Raw genomic sequence first — 20,543 nt, 5'->3', positions numbered from 1 at the left:
CACCTCGATGTCACCCTGATGTCACCTCGATGTCCCCTCGATGTCCCCAGGGCCACCCCGGTGTCACTCACCGCCTGTCCCCTGCTGTCCCCTCCTGCTGCCGCCGCAGTCGCCCTGAGGCCACCAGAGCTGGGGACAGAGTGGGACAGAGTGACACAGATGGACACAGAGGGACACAAGGGGACAGTGCCACCCCCATGGCCGCTGATGTCCCCAAGGTGTCCCAGGAATGTCCCAAACCCTCCCAGAGTGTCCCCAAATCCCCCAAGGTGTCCCCAATGTCCCCAAGGAGTCTCCAACCCCTGAAAGTGTCCCCAAAATGTCCCCAAAGTGTCCTAAACCCCCCCAAGGTGTCCCCAAATCCCCCAAGATGTCCCCACTGTGTCCCCAGAGTGTCCCCAAATGTCCCCAACACCCCAGAACAGCCCCAGATGTCCCCAAGGATCCCAAAGTGTCCCCAATGTCCCCAAGGTATCCCCCAGGTGTCCCCAAAGTGTCCCCAATGTCCCAAAGGTGTTCCAAAGTGTCCCCAAAATGTCATCAAAGTGACCCCAAAACCCCAAAGTGTCCCCAAGGTGTCCCCAAAGTGTCCTTAACCCCCCCAAGGTGTCCCCAGATCCTCCAAGATGTCCCCAGATGTCCCCAGATGTCCCCAAGGTGTCCCAAAGTGTCCCCAAGGTGTCCCCAAGTATCCTAAATGTGTCCCCAAGATGTCCCCAAGGTGTCCCCAATGTCCCCCAGGTGTCCCCAATGTCCCCAAGATGTCCCCCAGGTGTCCCCAATGTCCCCCAGGTGTCCCCAAAGGGTCCCCAATGTCCCTGCGGTGTCCCCGCTGACCCCTCAGCCGCCGCCCAGCGCTGTCCAGCCGGTCACTCAGTGTCCCCAATGTCCCCAGCTGGTCACTCAGTGTCCCCAGAGCCTCGATGGCCTCAGAGAGCTGAGCGGAGAGAGAGCAGAGCAGCCTGGGGAGAAACCAGTGCGGACCAGTATGGACCAGTATGGACCAGTACAGACCAGTACGGACCAGTATGGATTAATATAAACCAGTATGGACCAGTATGGATTGATATAAACCAGTATGGACCAGTACGGACCAGTATGGACCAGTATGGATTGATATAAACCAGTATGGACCAGTATGGACCAGTATGGACCAGTATGGACCAGTGTGGATTAATATAAACCAGTATGGACCAGTATGGACCAGTATGGACCAGTGTGGACCAGTAGGGACCAGTATGGACCAGTATGGACCAGTACGGACCAGTGTGGACCAGTAGGGACCAGTATGGATTAATATAAACCAGTATGGACCAGTATGGACCAGTATGGATTGATATAAACCAGTACGGACCAGTGCGGACCAGTATGGACCAGTGTGGATTGATATAAACCAGTATGGACCAGTATGGACCAGTATGGATTGATATAAACCAGTATGGACCAGTAGGGACCAGTTAGAACCAGTACAGACCAGTTAGGACCAGTTAGAACTAGTATGGACCAGTTAGAACCAGTTAGAACCAGTATGGACCAGTGTGGACCAGTACAGACGAGTTAGAACCAGTACAGACCAATATGGACCAGTTAGAACCAGTATGGACCAGTTAGAACCAGTATGGACCAGTTAGAACCAGTATGGACCAGTATGGATTGATATAAACCAGTACAGACCAGTATAAACCAGTATGGACTGGTTAGAACCAGTATAAACCAGTATAGACCAGTATGGATTGATACAAACCAGTATGGACCAGTTAGAACCAGTTAAAACCAGTGAGCCCCAATTCCATCCCAGTTCCCTCCCAGTCCCTCCCAGTCCATCCCAGTACAAACCAGTTAATCCCAGTCCCTCCCAGTCCCTCCCAGTTCCATCCCAGTATAAACCAGTCCCTCCCAGTCCCTCCCAGTCTCACCTGCCCAGTTCCTCTCTCAGGGATCTCTCAGCTCGCTGAGCTCTGAGCTGCTGATGGGACACGGCCTGGGGTGACAGCACATTGGCACCAGTGTCACCAGTGTCACCAGTGGCACCAGAATGGCACCAGTGGCACCAAATGTAACCAGATTGTCACCAAATGGCACCAGATTGGCACCAAATGTCATCAAATGTCACCAAAGGGCAGCAAATGTCACCAAATTGTCACCAAGTGTCACCAGAATGTCACCAAGTGTCACCAAATGTCACCACATTGTCACCAAATGTCACCAAAGGGCAGCAAATGTCACCAGATTAGCACCAAATGTCACCAGTGGCACCAATGTCACCAGAATGGCACAAAATGTCACCAAAATGTCACCTAATGTCACCAAAGGGCACCAGAATGGCACCAAATGGGACCAGTGTCACCAAATGGCACCAGAATGTCACCAGATTGTCACCAAATGGCACCAAAGTGCCACCAAATGTCACCAGATTGTCATCAAATGTCACCAGAATGTCACCAAATGGCCTCAAAGTGTCCCCAAATGGCCCCAAAATGTCACTGAAGTGTCACCAAAATGTCCCCAAATGGCCCCAAAGCCCCCCAGGTGTGTCCCCAGGTGTGTCCCTCCCATCCCAGGTGTCCCCAATGTCCCCAGCTGTCCCCAGGTGTGTCCCCAATGTCCCCAGTGTCCCCAGGTGTGTCCCTCCCATCCCAGGTGTCCCCAATGTCCCCAGCTGTCCCCAGGTGTGTCCCCAATGTCCCCAATGTCCCCAGGTGTGTCCCTCACCTGTCCCAGGTGTGTCCCCAATGTCCCCAGTGTCCCCAATGTCCCCAGGTGTCCCCAGGTGTGTCTCTCACCTGTCGCTGTTCCCTCAGCTGCTCCTCCCCCTGGTTCAGCTGCAGCTGCAGGTGAGACACCTGGGGAGAGATGGATGGACAGGTGAGAGATGGACAGGTGACACACAGGTGAAACAGGTGACACGCAGGTGAGACAGGTGAGATACGATGACACACAGGTGACACACAGGTGACACAGGTGACAGACAGGTGACACACAGGTGAGATACAATGACACAGGTAACACACAGGTGACACAGGTGATACACAGGTGACACACAGGTGACACAGGTGAGATACAATGACACACAGGTGACACAGGTGACACACAGGTGACACAGGTGATACACAGGTGACACACAGGTGACACAGGTGAGATACAATGACACACAGGTGACACAGGTGACACACAGGTGACACACAGGTGAGACAGGTGACACACAGGTGACACACGTGACACACAGGTGACACACAGGTGACACAGGTGAGATACAATGACACACAGGTGACACAGGTGACACACAGGTGACACGCAGGTGACACAGGTGACACACAGGTGACACAGGTGACACACAAGGACTCTCAGGTGACCCCGCAGGGCTCCCTCCTGCAGCCTCACCTGCACCAGGTGTGACTCACCTGTCCCCTCAGGTGTCCCCAGGTGTGACTCACCTGTCCCCTCACGTGTGACTCACCTGTCCCCCCAGCTGTGACTCACCTGTCCCCTCCCCTGTCCCCCCAGGTGTCCCCAGGTGTCACTTACCTATCCCCCCAAGTGTGACTCCCCTGTGTCCCCAGGTGTCCCTCCCCTGTCCCCAGGTGTGACTCACCTGTCCCCAGGTGTCACTCCCCTTACCCCCCAGGTGTCACTCCCCTGTCCCCCCAGGTGTCCCCAGGTGTGACTCACCTGTCCCCTCACCTGTCCCAGGTGTCACCTATCCCCCCATGTGTGACTCACCTGTCCCCTCAGGTGTCCCTTACCTGTCCCCGCAGGTGTCCCCAGGTGTGACTCACCTATCCCCCCAGGTGTGACTCACCTGTACCCTCAGGTGTCCCTCAGGTGTCCCTCACCTGTCCCCAGGTGTCACTCACCTGTCCCCTCAGGTGTGACTCCCCTGTCCCCAGGTGTGACTCACCTGTCCCCTCAGGCGCTGCTCCTCCCCCTGGCTCAGCCTCACCTGCACCAGCAGCTCAAACACCTTCTGCCTCCAGCGGCCCAGCAGCACCTGGGGAGCCAAAACCCCAAAAACTCACCTGGGGAGCCAAAACCCCAAAAACTCACCTGGGGAGCCTCAAAAACTCACCTGAGGAACCCCAAAAACTCACCTGGGGAACCAAAAACCCCAAAAACTCACCTGAGAGACCCAAAATCACCTGGGGAACCTGAAAAACTCACCTGGGGAGCCAAAAACCCAAAAACTCACCTGGGGGACCCAAAACTCACCTGAGGGACCCAAAACTCACCTGAGGGACCCCAAAAACTCACCTGGGGAGCCAAAAACTCACCTGGGGAAACCCAAAAACTCAGCTGAGGGACCCCAAAATCACCTGAGGGACCCAAAACTCACCTGAGAGACCCTAAACTCACCTGGGGAGCCCCAAAAACCCCAAAAACTCACCTGGGATCCCCAAAATGCACCTGAAGCACCCAAAGCCCACCTGGGATCCCCCAAATCCCTCCCAGGTGTGTCCCCTATGTCCCCAGGTGTGTTTTAGCCCCTCAGGTGTGTCCCCAGGTGTCCCCAATGTCCCCAGGTGTGTCCTCAGGTCACCCCAGGTGTGTCCCCTGTGTCCCCCCAGGTGTCCCCAATCCCCCCAATGTCCCCCAGGTGTGTTCAGGTGTATCCTCAGGTGCGTCCCAGGTATCTCCAGATGTCCTTCAGTGTCCCCAGCTGCCCCCAGCTGTGTCCCCAATGTCCTCAGCTGTGTCCCCAATGTCCACCCGAGCTGTGTCCCCAACATCCCCAGGTGTGTCCCTCAGGTGTCCCCAATGTCCCAAGGTGTCCCCCAGGTGTCCCCAGTGCCCCACCAGGTGTCCCCCAGGTGTGTCCCCAATTTCCCCAGGTGTGTCCCCAATGTCCCCAGGTGTCTCCTCAATGTCCCCTCAGGTGTCCCCAGTGTCCCTCAGGTGTCCCCAATGCCCCCAGTTCCCCCCAGGTGTGTCCCCAGGTGTGTCCCCAATGTCCCCAGGTGTCCCCAGGTGTCCCCAATGTCCCCAGGTGTCCCCAGGTGTGTCCCCAGGTGTCCCCAGGTGTGTCCCCAGGTGTCCCCAGGTGTCCCCAATGTCCCCAGGTGTGTCCCTCAGGTGTCCCCAGGTGTCCCCAGTACCTCTCTGGACAGCTGTGGCTCCTGCAGAGCCTGGATGTGAGCGAGAGCTGCGAGCCGAGAGCGGAACACCTGTGCAGGTGAGACTGGGTGGGACTGGGAATGGGGACTGGGAGGGACTGGGATTGAACTGGGATGGACTGGGATGGACTGGGATTGAACTGGGAGGGACTGGAATGGGAACTGGGATGGACTGGGATGGAACTGGGATGGACTGGGAGGGACTGGGAGGGACTGGGAATGGGAACTGGGAGTTACTGGGAGTCACTGGGAGGTCTCCAGGAGTTACTGAGATGGTACTGGTAGGTCACTGGGACATCACTGGGAGGGACTGGGGGTTAACTGGGGGTAACTGGGAGCACTGGGAGATCACTGGGATGTAACTGGGAGTTACTGGGAGCCTCACCTCCTCAGGGCTTGGCTCCGCCCCCTTCAGGCCGTGGCCCCGCCCCCTCAGCGCTGCAAGCTCCGCCTTCAGGTCTTGGCTCCGCCCCCTTTCAGCAGCAAGCTCCGCCTCCAATCCTTGGCTCCACCCCCTCAGTGATTCAAGCTCCGCCTCCAGCTCGTGGCTCCGCCCCCTCAGTGATTCAAGCTCTGCCTCCAGCTCGTGGCTCCGCCCCCTCAGCGCTTCCAGTTCTGCTGCCAGCCCATGGCTCCGCCCCCTCTCAGCCTCAAGCTCCGCCCACAGCGCTTGGCTCCGCCCCCTCTCGGCCTCAAGCTCCGCCTCCAGAGCTTGGCTCCGCCCCTTTTCTGCCTCAAGCTCCGCCCACAGGGACCTGCAAAGGTGACTGGGGTTACTGGGAGGTTACTGGGAGGAACTGGGAGGTAACTGGGATTTACTGGGAGGTTACTGGGAGGTTACTGGGAGCACTGGGAGGTTACTGGGAGGTAACTGGGAGGTTCCTGAGGGTTACTGGGAGGTAACTGGGAGCACTGGGAGTTACTGGGAGTTACTGAGACGTTACTGGGAGGTAACTGGGAGGTTACTGGGAGTTACTGGAGGTTACTGGGAGCACTGAGAGGTTACTGGGAGGTAACTGGGAGCACTGGGAGGTAACTGGGATGCACTGTGAGGTCACTGGGAGTTACTGGGAGCACTGGGAGTTACTGTGAGGTAACTGGGAGGAACTGGGAGCACTGGGAGGTCACTCAGAGGTTACTGGGAGGTTACTGGGATTTACTGGGAGGAACTGGGAGGTTACTGGGAGCACAGGGAGGTCACTCAGAGGTAACTGGGAGGTTACTGGGAGTTACTGGGAGTTACTGGGAGCTCACCTGGGGCGCAGCACGAAGTGTGAAGGGGGGATGAGACACTGCGGGCTGGGAGGGGCTAACTGGGAGCACTGGGCCATACTGGGAGCACTGGGAGGGGCTAACTGGGAGCACTGGGCCATACTGGGAGCACTGGGAGGGGCTGACTGGGAGCACTGGGCCATACTGGGAGCACTGGGAGGGGCTGACTGGGAGCACTGGGCCATACTGGGAGCACTGGGAGGGGCTGACTGGGAGCACTGGGCCATACTGGGAGCACTGGGAGGACTCGGCTCAGCCATCGGCGACCTGTGGGGGAAAGTTCCCAGTAAGAACCAGTAAGAACCAGTAAGGACCAGTATAGCCCGTCCTCCCTCCCAGTCCATCCTAGTTTCCCTCCCAGTCCATCCCAGTTTTCCTCCCAGTTCCCTCCCAGTCCATCCCAGTTCAATCCCAGTTCAATCCCAGTCCATCCCAGTCCCTCCCAGTCCATCCCAGTTCAATCCCAGTTCAATCCCAGTCCATCCCAGTCCATCCCAGTTCAATCCCAGTCCATCCCAGTTCAATCCCAGTCCCTCCCAGTTCAATCCCAGTCCCTCCCAGTCCATCCCAGTCCATCCCAGTTTCTCTCCCAGTTCCCCCGCGCGGTGCATGCCGGGAAGGCGCCGCTGCCGCCGCCGCTTTCCCGCGCTCCGCCCTCAGCCAATCAGCGCGCGGCACTCCCTGCGCGCTATCCAATCAGAGACTGTAGCTCCGAAGTCCCGCCTCCATCACCGACCAATGGGAAGCCGCGTTTGGGGAGGTGGGCGTGGCTATGGGGTGTGAGGGGAAATTGGGTCCTGGAAGGGGAAATGGGGTCCTGAGGGGGTAAATGGGGTCCTAGAAGGGGATAAATTGGAACCTGAGGGGATAAATGGGGTCCTGGCAGGGTAAATGTCCCTCTCAGGTAGGTTCGTGAGGTCCTGGAAGGGCGAGTGGAGTCTCAGGGGGGTGAACGCAGAGCGGTGAGGTCCTGGAAGGGGAAATGAAGGCCCTGAGGGAGTGAATGGGAGCTTGGGGGGTCCTGGAAGGGTAAATGAGGTTTTGAAAGGATAAAGGAGAGTTGTGAGGGGGGAATGGGGTCCTGGCAGGGGAAATGGGGTCCTGGTAGGGTCAATCAGCTCCCCGAAGGCCCCACGGCCACCCTGCGGGCTCCCAGTGTCCCCAGGGTGTCTCCAAGGTGTCCCCAAGGTGTCCCCAGGCTGTCCCCAGGGTGTCCCCAGCCCAGCCCCTCCCTGCTCTCCCCTCGCAACACAAAAATCACTTATTTCGTTCATTTTTACCTTCACTCCGCTCCAGGCCGCGCCCGTTGCCATGGCGACCGCCCGGCCTGTCCCCATGGCAACGCTGGCCCCGCCCCCTCCGCGCTCCCATTGGCTGCTGTTCCCGCCCCGCGGGCGCTGATTGGCTGAGAGCGGCAGAGGGCGGGAAAGGAAAAAAACAAACCCGGGAGTTGCCATGGCGACCAGACCCGCCCGTTCCCATGGCAACCGCAGTCCCGCCCACCCCGCGTTGCTATTGGTTGATGAGATCCGATGGGCGAGCGCTGATTGGCTGGAGCTGGAAGGGGCGGGGCTAAACGCGGAACTGGGATAAACTGGGAGGAACTGGGATGAACTGGGAATGGAACCAGAGCAGGACTGGGAGGGACTGGGATGAACTGGGAGTGGGATTAGAGCAGGAGTGGGATGGACTGGGATGGACTGGGAGGAACTGGGAAGAACTCCAAACCAGCACAGAGTTGGACTGGGAACTGGGGTGAACTGGGAGGAACTGGGATGAACTGGGAATGGGCCAGACCAGTATAGGAATGAACTGGGAACTGGGATAAACTGGGAACAACTCCAAACCAGTACAGAGCTGGACTGGGAACTGGGATGAACTGGGATGGACTGGGAATGAGCCAGAGCAGTACAGGGCTGAACTGGGATGGACTGGGATGGACTGGGAGGAACTGGGAATGGAACCAAACCAGTATAGGGGTGAACTGGGATGAACTGGGAGGAACTGGGAATGGACCTAGACCAGTACAGAACTAAACTGGGATAAACTGGGAATAACTCCAAACCAGTACAGAGCTGGACTGGGAACTGGGATGGACTGGGATAAACTGGGATGGACTGGGATTGACTGGGAATGGACCCAGACCAGTACTGGGATGAACTGGGATAAACTGGGATGAACTGGGAATGGGCCAGACCAGTATAGGCATAAATTGGAAACTGGGAGGAACTGGGAATGGGATCAGAGCAGGACTGGGATGAACTGGGATGAACTGGGAATGGACCCAGACCAGTACTGGGATAAACTGGGATTGACTGGGATGGACTGGGATAAACTGGGAGGAACTGGGATAAACTGGGGTGAACTGGGAATGGACCCAGAGCAGTACAGAACTAAACTGGGATGGACTGGGAACAACTCCAAACCAGTACAGAGCTGGACTGGGAACTGGGATGAACTGGGAGGAACTGGGATAAACTGGGGTGAACTGGGATCAGAGCCCAAACTGGGATCAAATGCAGAATTTTTGGGATTTTGGGGTTTTTTTGGGGAATTCCCAGTATTTGGGGTTTTTTTTGGAATTTCAGCATTTTGGGGTTTTTTGGGGAATTCCAGGATTTTTTGGGAATTCCAGGATTTTGGGGTTTTTAGGGAATTCCAGGATTTTGGGGGTTTTTTGGAATTTCCAGGATTTTGAGATTTTTTGGAATTCACAGGATTTTGGGGGTTTTTTTTTAATTTCCAGCATTTTGGGTGTTTTTGGGAATTCCAGGATTTTGGGTTTTTTTTGGAATTTCCAGCATTTTGGGGTTTTTTTGGAATTTCCAGCATTTTGGGGTTTTTTTTTAATTTCCAGTATTTTGGGGTTTTTTGGGGGGAATTCCAGGATTTTGGGGGTTTTTTTTTAATTTCCAGCATTTTGGGTTTTTTTGGGAATTTCCAGGATTTTGGGTTTTTTTAGGGAATTCCAGCATTTTGGATTTTTTGGGAATTCCACGATTTTGGGAATTTTTTTTTAATTTCCAGCATTTTGGAGTTTTTTGGGAATTCCAGGGTTTTTTTGGCAATTCCAGGATTTTTTGGGAATTCCAGGATTTTGGGTTTTTTTGGGGGAATTTCCAGATTTTAGGGGTTTTTTTGGTTATTCCCAGCATTTTGGGGTTTTTTTTCTCCTCCCGAATTCCAATTTTCCAAACCTGGAAATCCTTTGGGAGGGAAGGAGAAAATCCCAATTAATTAATTACCAAATCCCTGATTGGATTAATTAATTGATTTCCTTATTGGCACAACTGGGAAATTCCCCAAATTCGGAATTTGCCAAAATCGCCTGAAAATCAACTTTTAATCCCAATTTGAGGCATTAAAATCCAGAAAATTCCTGAAAAATGAAATTTATATCCAAATTTGAATCCTCAAAATCAATGAATTCATGGAAAAATCAACTTTTCATCCCAATCTGGGGCATTAAAATCCCAAAATTCGTCAGAAAATCAACTTTTAATCTCAGTTTGAGGCATTAAAATCCAGGAATTCCCTGGAAAATCAACTTTTATTCCAAAACTGAATCATTAAAATGGAGGAATTCCCTGGAAAATCAACTTTTGATCCCAATTTGAGGCATTAAAACCCAGAAATTCCCTGGAAAGTCAATTTTTAATCCCAATTTGAATCATCAAAATCCATGAGTTCATGGAAAAATCAACTTTTATTTCAAAAGAGAATCATTAAAATCCAGAAATTCCCTGGAAAAATCAACTTTTAACCCAAATTTGAGCATTAAAAAACAGGAATTTTCTGGAAAATAACCTTTTAATCCATATTTGAGGCATTGAAGTCCAGAAATTCCCTAGAAAATCAGTTTTTAATCCCAATTTGAGGCATTAAAATCAATGAATTCATGGAAAATCAATTTTTTATCCCAATCTGGGTCATTAAAATCCCAAAATTCGTCAGAAAATCAACTTTTAATACCAATTTCAAGCATTAAAATCCAGGAGTTCCCTAGAAAATCAACTTTTAACCCAAAATCGAGGCATTAAAAAATAAGAATTCCCTGGAAAATCAACTTTTTATCCCAATCTGAGGCATTAAAATCCAGAAATTCCCGGGAAAATCAATTTTTAATCCAAAACTGATTCATTAAAATCCAAAAATTCCCTGGAAAATCAACATTTAATCCCAATTTGAGACGTTAAAATCCAGGAGTTCCCTAGAAAATCAATTTTTAATCCCAATTTGAAACCTCAAAATCCATGAATTCATGGAAAAATCAACTTTTAATCCCAATTTGAAACGTTAAAATCCCAAAATTCATCAGAAAACCAACTTTTAATTCAAAATACAATCATTAAAATCCCGAAATTCCCTGGAAAAACCAATTTTTTAATCCCAATTTGAGACATTAAAATCCAGTTCTAATTTCCACTAATTAATTCCATTAATTTCCATTGATTTCTGAGCTCAAAATCCCCAAATTTCCCAACATTCCTATTGATTTCCCCTGGAAAATTCCATGTTTTTCCTCCAGAATTCCCCCAAATCCCCAGAAATTCCCATTTCCTTTATAAAAATTCCCATTTTTTTCTCCTTTTCTCCCCATTTTCCATCCTTTTCTCCCTTTTTCCCCCCAATTTTTAAAGGAATTTTTCATTTCAGCCTCCAGGAAATTCCCCAAATTCCCCAAATTCCTGACGCGTTTTCTCCTCCCTCGAGCTCTTCCCAGGAACTTCATTAGCTCGGCTAATTAAGCTCATTAAGCAGCTCCTTTCCCGGGAACTCATTAGCCTAATTCGTGCCGCGATTAACGCCCAGAAATTTCCAAAACAAACTTTCCCTTTTTTTTTTCCTTTTTATTTTCCTTTTTTTCGCCTTTTTTCCCTTTTTTTTGCCTTTTTCTCCTTTTTTCCCTTTTTCCCTTTTTCCCTTTTTTCCCCTTTTTTCAACCTTTTTATTTCACTTTTTTCCCTTTTTCTCCTCTTCTTTCCCCCTTTTCCCTTTTTTCCCTTTTTTTCTTTTATCCCATTTTCCCTTTTTTCTTCCCTTTCCCCCTTTTTCCCATTTTTTCCCCTTTTTTCCCATTTTTTCCCCTTTTTTTCCCTTTTTTCCCCTTTTTTCTTCCCTTTTTCCCCTTTTTTCTCCTTTTTTTTCTCCTTTTTTCCCCATTTTTTCCCTTTTTTCCTTTTTTCTCCTTTTTTCCTCCCCTCCTTTTTTTAACCTTTTTATTTCACTTTTTTCCCTTTTTTCTCCTTTTTTTTTTCTTTTTTAACCTTTTTTCTCCCTTTTTTCCCTTTTCTCCTTTCCCCCCTTTTTCCTCTTTTTTCCCCTTTTTCCCATTTCCCCCTTTTTTCCATTTTTCCTCTTTTTTCCCCTTTTATTCCCTTTTCCCCCTTTTTTCCCGTTTTTCCCATTTTTTCCCTTTTTTCTCCTTTTTTTCTCCTTTTTTTCCCTTTTTTCCTTTTTCCATTTTCCCCCTTTTTTCCCTTTTTTTCCTTTTTTCCTTTTCCCCCTTTTTTTCCTCTTTTTCCCCCTTTTCCCCCTTTTTTCCATTTTTCCTCTTTTTTCTCCTTTTTCCCTTTTTTCCTCTTTTTCCCTGTTTCCCCTTTTTCCCATTTTCCCCTTTCTTTCCCCTTTTTTCCTTTTTTCCATTTTTTCCATTTTTTCCCTTTTTCCTTTTTTCCCCTTTTTCTCCCTTTTCCCCTTTCTTCCCTTTTTCCTTTTTTTCTCTCTTTTCCCCTTTTCCCCTTTTTCATCTTTTGATTTCTTAAATTTTTTTTTCATTTTTCCCTCTTTTTTCAGCTTTTTGCTCCATATTTCTCCTTTTTTTTTCCTTTTTCCCCCTTTTCCCCCTTTATTCCTCTTTTCTCTTTTTCCTTTTTTCCTTTCTCCCCTTTTTTCCTCCCTTTCCCCCTTTTTATTTCCCTTTTTTACCATTTTATCTTTTTTTCCAATTTTTTTCCCTTTCCCCCTTTATTCCCTTTTCTTTTTCTCTTTTTTCCTTTTTCCCTCTTCAGTCCTTTTTTCTATTTTTCCCCTTTATTCCTCCCTTTCCCCCTTTTTATTCCCTTTTTTTCCTTTTATCGCCTTTTTCCCTTCTTCCCTTTTCCCCCTTTTTTCTCTTTTCCCCCATTTTTCCCTATTTTTTTCTTAGCTCTTTTTCCCTTTTTCCGATTTTTTCCCTTTTTTTCCCACTTTTTTCCCCCCTTTTTTCTCTTTTTTCCCCATTTCTTCCCCCTTTTCCCCCATTCTTTGATCCCATTTTTGTGTTTTTCAGGCAATTCCCAGAATTCGGGGCTCCCGAGAGTTCAGTTTTTGGGATTCCCACGGAATTCCCGGGATTCGAATTCCCAGAATTTCCCATTTTTAGGTTTTTTTTAGGGAATTCCCGGAATTTCTGATTTCCCGCGCTCCGCCCAGGCCACGCCCACCCTGACCACGCCCCTTTCCGAACTGACCAATCAGCGCTCGGAGCGAGGCTGGGCGGGAAAAGGATGTCCTGAAAGGGTAAAGGGAGTCCTGAGGGGGAAATGGGGTCCTGGAAGGGGAAATGAGGATCCTGAGGGGGAAATGAGGTCCTGAGGGGTAAATGAGGTCCTGAGGGGGAAATGAGATCCTGGAAGGGTAAATCAGGGTCCTGAGGGGTAAATGGGATCCTGAGAGAATAAATCAGGATCCTGAGGGGGAAATTCGGCCATGAGGGGATAAATCAGCCTCCTGAAAAGGTAAATGGGGTCCTGAGGGGTAAATGGGATTTTGACAGGGTAAATGACACTGTTTACATCCTCAGGATCCTTATTTACCACCTGAGGATCCCATTTTCCCCCTCAGGGCTCTGATTTGCCCCCTCATGACCCCATTTACCCTTCCAGGACACCATTTACCCCCTCAGGACCCCAGTTATTCCCCCAGGACTCTGTTATCCCCTCAGGATGGCATTTACCCCCTCAGGATCCCATTTTCCCCCTCAGGAACCTGATTTACCCATCAGGATCCCATTTTTCCCCTCAGGAACCTGATTTACCCCCTCAGGATCCCATTTTTCCCCTCAGGAACCTGATTTACCCCCTCAGGATCCCATTTTCCCCCTCAGGAGCCTGATTTACCCACCAAGGCTAAGTTTATCATTTCAATATCCTTCCAGCCCTCACAACCCCATTTACCCTCTCAGGATCCCACTGACCCCTCAGGACCCTGTTTGCCCTTTCAGGATCACATTTACCCCTCAGAGCTCTAATTTATCACCCCAAAACACCATTCATGCCCTCAGGAACCTGACTGACCCCTCAAAACCCATTGACCCACTCAGGGCTCTGATTTACCACCCCCAGACACTGTTTATCCCTCAGGGCTCTTTAAATCCCTCAGGATCCCATTTACCCTTTCAGAATCCCATTTAAATCCCTCAGGATCCCATTCACCCCTCAGGATCCCATTTACCCTTTCAGAATCCCATTTAAATCCCTCAGGATCCCATTTACCCTTTCAGAATCCCATTTAAATCCCTCAGGATCCCATTTACCCTTTCAGAATCCCATTTAAATCCCTCAGAATCCCATTCACCCTTTCACAATCCCATTCACCCCTCAGGATCTCATTTCCCCCTCAGAATCCCATTTACCCTCTCCAATCCCATTCACCCCTCAGGATCCCATTCACCTCTCCAAGAACCTATTTACCCCTCATGGCACCATTTGAATCCTCAGGATCCTCATTTACACCCTGAGGATCCCATTTTCCCCCTCAGGGTCCTGTTGATCCCCTCATGCTCCTGATTTACCCTTTCAGGAGCATTTTTACCCCTCAGGATCCCATTCACCCCCTCAGGGCCAGGTTTGCCTCTTCAGGACACCAGTTACCCCTCAGGACCCAATTAAACTCCAAATACCCCATTATCCCCTCAGGACACTGATTTACCCCCCATGACTCCATTTATCCCCTCAGGGTCCTGATTTACCCTTTCAAGGCCCAATTTACCCCCTCAGGACCCTATATCTCCCCTTAAGATACCATTTACCCCCTCAGGACCCTGATTTACCTCTGCAGGACACCATTTATCCCCTCAGGATCCCATTCACACCCTCAGGAACCTCACTTACCCTTTCAAGACAACATTTACCCCCTCAGGACCTTGATTTACCCTCTCATGGCACCATTTACCCTTCCAGAGTCACATTTACCCCCTCAGGATCCCATTTAAGCCCTAAGGACCCCATTATCCCTCTCAGGACCCCATATACATCCTTGGAACCCTGATTTACCCCTTCATGACTCCATTTATCCCCTCAGGAATCTCATTTACCCTTTCAAGGCCCAGTTTGCCGCCTCAGAATCCCATTTATCCCATCAGGACTCCAGTTACCCCCTCAGGATCCAATTTACCCCATCAGGAACCTCATTTACCCTTTCAAGACCCAATTTACCCCCTGAGGACCCCAGTTACCCCCTCATAATCCTGATTTACCTTTCAAGGCCCAATTTACCACCTCAGGACCTCATTCACACCCTCATGGACCTCATTTACCCTTTCAAGACCCCATTTACCCCCTCAGGACCCCAATTATTCCCCCAGGACTCTGTTATCCCCTCAGGATGGCATTTACCCCCTCAGGATCCCATTTTCCCCTCAGGAACCTGATTTACCCCCTCACGATCCCATTTTCCCCCTGAGGATCCCATTTTCCCCTCAGAAACCTGATTTACCCCATCAGGATCCCATTTCCCCCTCAGGAACCTGATTTACCCCCTCAGGAACCTGATTTACCCCCTCAGGATCCCATTTCCGCCTCAGGAACCTGATTTACCCCATCAGGATCCCATTTTCCCCCTCAGGAACCTGATTTACCCACCAAGGCCAAATTTATCATTTCAGGATCCTTCCAGCCCTCACAACCCCATTTACCCTCTCAGGATCCCACTGACCCCTCAGGACCCTGTTTGCCCTTTCAGGATCACATTTACCCCTCAGAGCTCTAATTTATCACCCCAAAACACCATTCATGCCCTCAGGAACCTGACTGACCCTTCAAAACCCATTGACCCACTCAGGGCTCTGATTTATCACCCCCAGACACTGTTTATCCCTCAGGGCTCTTTAAATCCCTCAAGATCCCATTTACCCTTTCAGAATCCCATTTAAATCCCTCAGGATCCCATTCACCCCTCAGAATCCCATTTACCCTTTCAGAATCCCATTTACCCCCTCAGAATCCCATTTACCCCCTCAGAATCCCATTTAAATCCCTCAGGATCCCATTTAAATCCCTCAGGATCCCATTTACCCTTTCAGAATCCCATTTACCCTTTCAGAATCCCATTTAAATCCCTTGGGATCCCATTTACCCTTTCAGAATCCCATTTACCCCTCAGGATCCCATTCACCCTTTCACAATCCCATTCACCCCTCAGGATCCCATTAACCCCTCCAAGAACCCATTTACCCCTCATGGCCCCATATGAATCTTCAGGATCCTCATTTACACCCTGAGGATCCCATTTTCCCCCTCAGGGTCCTGTTGACCCCCTCATGCTCCTGATCTCCCCTTTCAGGAGCATTTTTACCCCTCAGGATCCCATTCACCCCCTCAGGGCCAGGTTTGCCTCTTCAGGACACCAGTTACCCCTCAGGACCCAATTAAACTCTAAATACCCCATTTTCCCCTCAGGACCCTGATTTACCCCTCATGACTCCATTTATCCCCTCAGGGTCCTGAGTTACCCTTTCAAGGCCCAATTTACCCCCTCAGGATCACATTTATTCCCTCAGGACCCCATTTACCCCATCAGGAATCTGATTTACCCTTTCAAAACCCCATTTATCCCCTCAGGACCCTATATATCCCCTTAAGATCCCATTTACCCCCTCAGGACCCTGATTTAGCACTGCAGGACACCATTTATCCTCTCAGGATCCCATTCACACCCTCATGAACCTCATTTACCCTTTCAAGGCACAATTTACCCTCTCATGGCAACATTTACCCTTCCAGAGTCACATTTACCCCCTCAGGACCCAATATACCCCATCAGGAATCTGATTTACCCTTTCAAGACCCCATTTACCCCCTCAGGACCCCATATATCCCTTTAGGATGCCATTTACCCCCTCAAGGCCCTGATTTACCACCCCAGGACTCCATTTATCTCCTCAGGATCCCCATTTACACTCTCAAGACCCCATTTAGCCCCTCAGGGCTGGATTTACTCTTTCAGGGCCCCATATACCCCTTAGGATACCATTTATCCCCTCAGGGTCCTGAGTTACACTTTCAAGGCCCAATTTACCCCCTCAGGATCACATTTGCCCCTCATAAACCTGATTTACCCCCTCAGGACAACATTTACCTACTCAGGGCTCCATTTACCCCCTCAGGGCTTGATTTACCCCCTCAGGATCCCATTGAAGCCCTAAGGACCCCATTATCCCGTCAGGACCCTGATTTACCTGTTCATGACTCCATTTATCCCCTCAGGAATCTCATTTACCCTTTCAAGGCCAAATTTACTGCCTCAGAATCCCATTTATTCCATCAGGACTCCAGTTGCCCCCTCAGGATCCAATTTACCCTGTCAGGAGGCTGATTTACCCTTTCAAAGGCCAATTTACCCCCTCAGGACCTCATTCACACCCTCATGAACCTCATTTACCCTTTCAAGACACCATTTACCCCCCCAGGACCTTGATTTACTCCCCCATGACTCCATTTACCTTTCCAGAGTCCCACTTATCCCCTCAGGATCTAATATACCCCTTAGGATACCATTTACCCCCTCAGGACCTGATTTACCACTGCAGGACACCATTTATCCTCTCAGGATCTCATTCACACCCTAATAATCCTGATTTACCCTTTCAAGACCCCATTTACCCCTCAGGATCCCATTTTCCTCCTCAGAACCCTGATTTACCCCCTCATGACTCCATTTATCCCCTCAGGAATCTCATTTACCCTTTCAAGGCCCAATTTACCCCCTCAGGATCACATATATTCCATCAGGACTCCTGTTAACCCCTCAGGATCCAATTTACCCCATCAGGAACCTGGTTTACCCCTACAGGACACCATTATCCCCTCAGGACCTCATTCACACCCTCATGAACCTCATTTACCCTTTCAAGGTCCAATTTACCCTTTCAAGGCCCAATTTACCCTCTCAGAATCCCATTTATTCCATCAGGACCCCATTTACCCCATCAGGAATCTGATTTACCTTTTCAAGGCCCAATTTATCCCCTCAGGACTTCATTCACACCCTCATGAACCTGATTTACCCTTTCAAGACCCCATTTACACCCCAGGACCCCATTTACCCCCTCGGGATCCAATTTACCAACTCAGGAATCTGATTTACGCCCTCAGGCCCTCATTCACACCCTCATAATCCTAATTTACGCTTTCAAGGCCCCATTATCCCCTCAGCACCCCATTATCCCCTCAGCACCCTGACTTACCCCTCACGGCTCCATTTCCCCTTCCACAGTCCCATTCAGTCCCTCAGGAGCTCTGGGTTGGCAATGTGTCACCATGGAAACCTCACCGGGAACTTTCCAGGCCTTTATGGTTTGGTTTGCATGGAAAACGTGATCCTGAGAGGGGGAATTGGGGTCTGGGAAGGGGAAATGGGGTCGGGGAAGGGTAAATGAAGTCCTGAGGTGATCAATGGGATCCTGAGGTGATCAATGGGATCCTGAGGGGATCAGTGGGATCCTAAGGGGGTAAATGAAGTCCTGAGGTGATCAATGGGATCCTGAGGTGATTAATGGGATCCTGATGGGATCAATGGGATCCTGAGGGGGTAAATGGGATCCTGAGGGGGTAAATGGGATCCTGAGGGGGTAAATCAGGGCCTGAGGGGTAAATGGGATCCTGGCAGGAGAAATGAGGCCCTGAGGGGATAAATGGGGTTCTGAAGGAATAAATGGGGGATTGAGGGGATAAATGGGGTACTGAAAGGATAAACGGGGGATTGATGGAGTAAACGAGGTCCTGAAAGGATCAGTTGGGTCCTGAGGGGGTAAATGGGATCCTGGCAGGAGAAATGAGATCCTGAGGGGTAAATGATGCCCTGAGGGGGTAAATGGGATCCTGAGTGGACAAATGGGGTCCTGAGGGGTAAATGAGGTCCTGAAAGGATCATTTGGGTCCTGAGGGGATAAATCAGGGTCCTGGCAGGAGAAATCCAGGCCCTGGGTGGGTCAATGGGTCCTGAGGGGGTAAATCAGGGTCCTGGCAGGGCAGATGGATTCCTGAGGGGGTCAGTCAGGGTCCTGGCAGGGCAGATGGATCCCCAAGGGGGTCAGTGAGGTCCTGGCAGGGCAGATGGAGCTCTGGGGAGGTCAGTCAGGGTCCTGGCAGGGCAGATGGATTCCTGGGGGTCAGTCAGGGTCCTGGCAGGGCAGATGGAGCACTTTGGGGGTCGGTCAGGGTCCTGAGGGGTTCAGCTCGGCCCTGCACGGGTCAGTGAGGTCCTGGCAGGGCAGATGGAGCCCCAGGGGGAGGATCAGGCTGTGGGTCACTCCCTCCTCTCAGCCTCGACGCCCTCAGAGCTCAGAGCTCAGCCGGAGCCTCCGGATGCTGCTGGCCATGGAGCCCAAGGTCAGCGACCCCAGACCCTGAGGGGGCTTTGGGGGAAATCTGGGGGGTTTGGGGGGGGAAATTTAGGGGGTTTTGGGTACATTTTGAGGGGTTTGGGAGCCCCCAGGGCTTTGGGTGGGACGGAGAGGGAAAGGGGAGATGGAAAGTTCTGGAGTGTGTGGAGCTCAGAGGGGCTGGGCAGGGAGGGCAAGGGGCTGAGAACCCCAAATTGCTGGTGGGAAACCCCAAAACCTCCCCTGGGCACCTGGGAACCCCAAAACCTCCTGGGAGCCTCACCTGGGCACCTGGGAAGCCTCAGATTTCTGGGAATTCTCACCTGGGAAGATCCAAAATCACTGGGGAGCTTCAACTGGGACCCCCAAAATCTCGCCTGGGACTCCCAAAATCTCACCTGGGACCCCCAAAATCTCGCCTGGGACCCCCAAAATCTCACCTGGGACCCCCAAAATCTCACCTGGGAACCCCAAATCCCTTGGGATCTTCATCTGAGCACCTGTGAAGCCCCAAATCTTTGGGAAGTCTCACCTGGGAAGAGCCAAAACCCCTTGGGAGCCTCACCTGGGACCCCCAAAATCTCACCTGGGAGCCCCAAAACCTCACCTGGGAACCCCAAAACACCTGAGATCCCCCAAATTCCCGGGGAGCCTCCTTGGGATCCCCCAAATCCCTGGGAACTCTCACCTGGGAGCCCCAAATCTTTTGGGAACTTTACCTGGGACCCCCCAAATCCCTTGGGAACCTCTCCTGGGCAGCTGGGAACCCCAAATTTTTTGGGAAAACTCACCTGGGATCGCCCAAAACCTCACCTGGGACCCCTCTGGACACCTGGGACCTCCTTGAAACACCTGAGAGCCCCCAAATCCTTGGGAACTCTCACCCAGGACACCCCAAAACCTCACCTGGGAATCCCCAGACCTCACCTAGGACCCCCAAAACCCACCTGCAACCCCCCAAACCCCCTTGAACGCCCCCAAAGCCTCACCTAGGACACCCCAAATTCCACCTGGGACCCCCAAATCCCACCTGGGATCCCCAAATCCCCTCACAAATCTGACCTGGGATCTCCAAACCTCACCCAGATCTCACCTGGGATCCCCAAACCTCCCCCAAATCCCACCTGGAAGCCCTCAAAGTCCTCAAAACCTCACCTGGGATCCCCAAACCCCCTCAAAAATCTCACCTGGGGTCCCCAAAATTCCTTCAAATCTCACCTGGGACCCTTCAAACCTCCCCCAGATCTCACCTGGAATCTCCAAACCCCCTCAAATCCCACCTGGGACCCCCAAATCCCCTCAAAAATCTCACCTGGGACCCCCTAAGCCCCCCGGACCCCCCTAACCCCCCTTCCCCTGTCCCCAGGTGTCACGCCCTCGCCTCCCCCAGGAGGTGGACCAGGCAGAGGCCACTCGCCGCCGAGCCCAGGAGGCCCTGGTGACCCTGGCCGAGGCCTTGGTGACACCAGCCGAGACCTTGGTGACACCAGCTGAGGCCCTGGTGACACCAGCTGAGACCTTGGTGACACCAGCCAAGGCCCTGGTGACACCAGCCGAGACCTTGGTGACACCAGCCAATT

General features: G+C 51.3%; 1 protein-coding gene and 1 long non-coding RNA gene across 2 annotated transcripts in view; one reads left to right on the top strand and one right to left on the bottom strand.

Annotated features, from left to right (window-relative positions):
- The window catches only part of LOC146421449 (uncharacterized), a 36,844-nt gene that overhangs the window by 1,092 nt on the left and 15,209 nt on the right, over positions 1-20,543 (bottom strand). The window contains exons 4-10 of the mRNA XM_085047148.1: positions 5,494-5,863; positions 5,091-5,159; positions 3,899-3,988; positions 2,784-2,843; positions 1,917-1,981; positions 838-962; positions 72-129 (exon numbers count right to left, since the gene is read on the bottom strand). Coding sequence (XP_084903274.1) covers positions 72-129; positions 838-962; positions 1,917-1,981; positions 2,784-2,843; positions 3,899-3,988; positions 5,091-5,159; positions 5,494-5,863 — 837 coding nt within the window. The remainder of the gene's footprint in view (positions 1-71; positions 130-837; positions 963-1,916; positions 1,982-2,783; positions 2,844-3,898; positions 3,989-5,090; positions 5,160-5,493; positions 5,864-20,543) is intronic.
- Positions 5,907-20,543, top strand: part of LOC146421450 (uncharacterized) — a 15,396-nt gene continuing 759 nt past the window's right edge. The window contains exons 1-2 of the long non-coding RNA XR_014848623.1: positions 5,907-5,964; positions 6,108-6,140. This is a non-coding gene — a long non-coding RNA (uncharacterized LOC146421450). The remainder of the gene's footprint in view (positions 5,965-6,107; positions 6,141-20,543) is intronic.

This window comes from Lichenostomus cassidix, unplaced genomic scaffold, assembly GCF_008360975.1.
Source record: "Lichenostomus cassidix isolate B80296 unplaced genomic scaffold, HeHo_3.0 HiC_scaffold_33, whole genome shotgun sequence".
NCBI classification, from domain to species: domain Eukaryota; kingdom Metazoa; phylum Chordata; class Aves; order Passeriformes; family Meliphagidae; genus Lichenostomus; species Lichenostomus cassidix.
The sequence above is the reverse complement of the archived record's forward strand: the minus strand, read 5'-3'. Positions and strand labels throughout refer to the sequence as shown.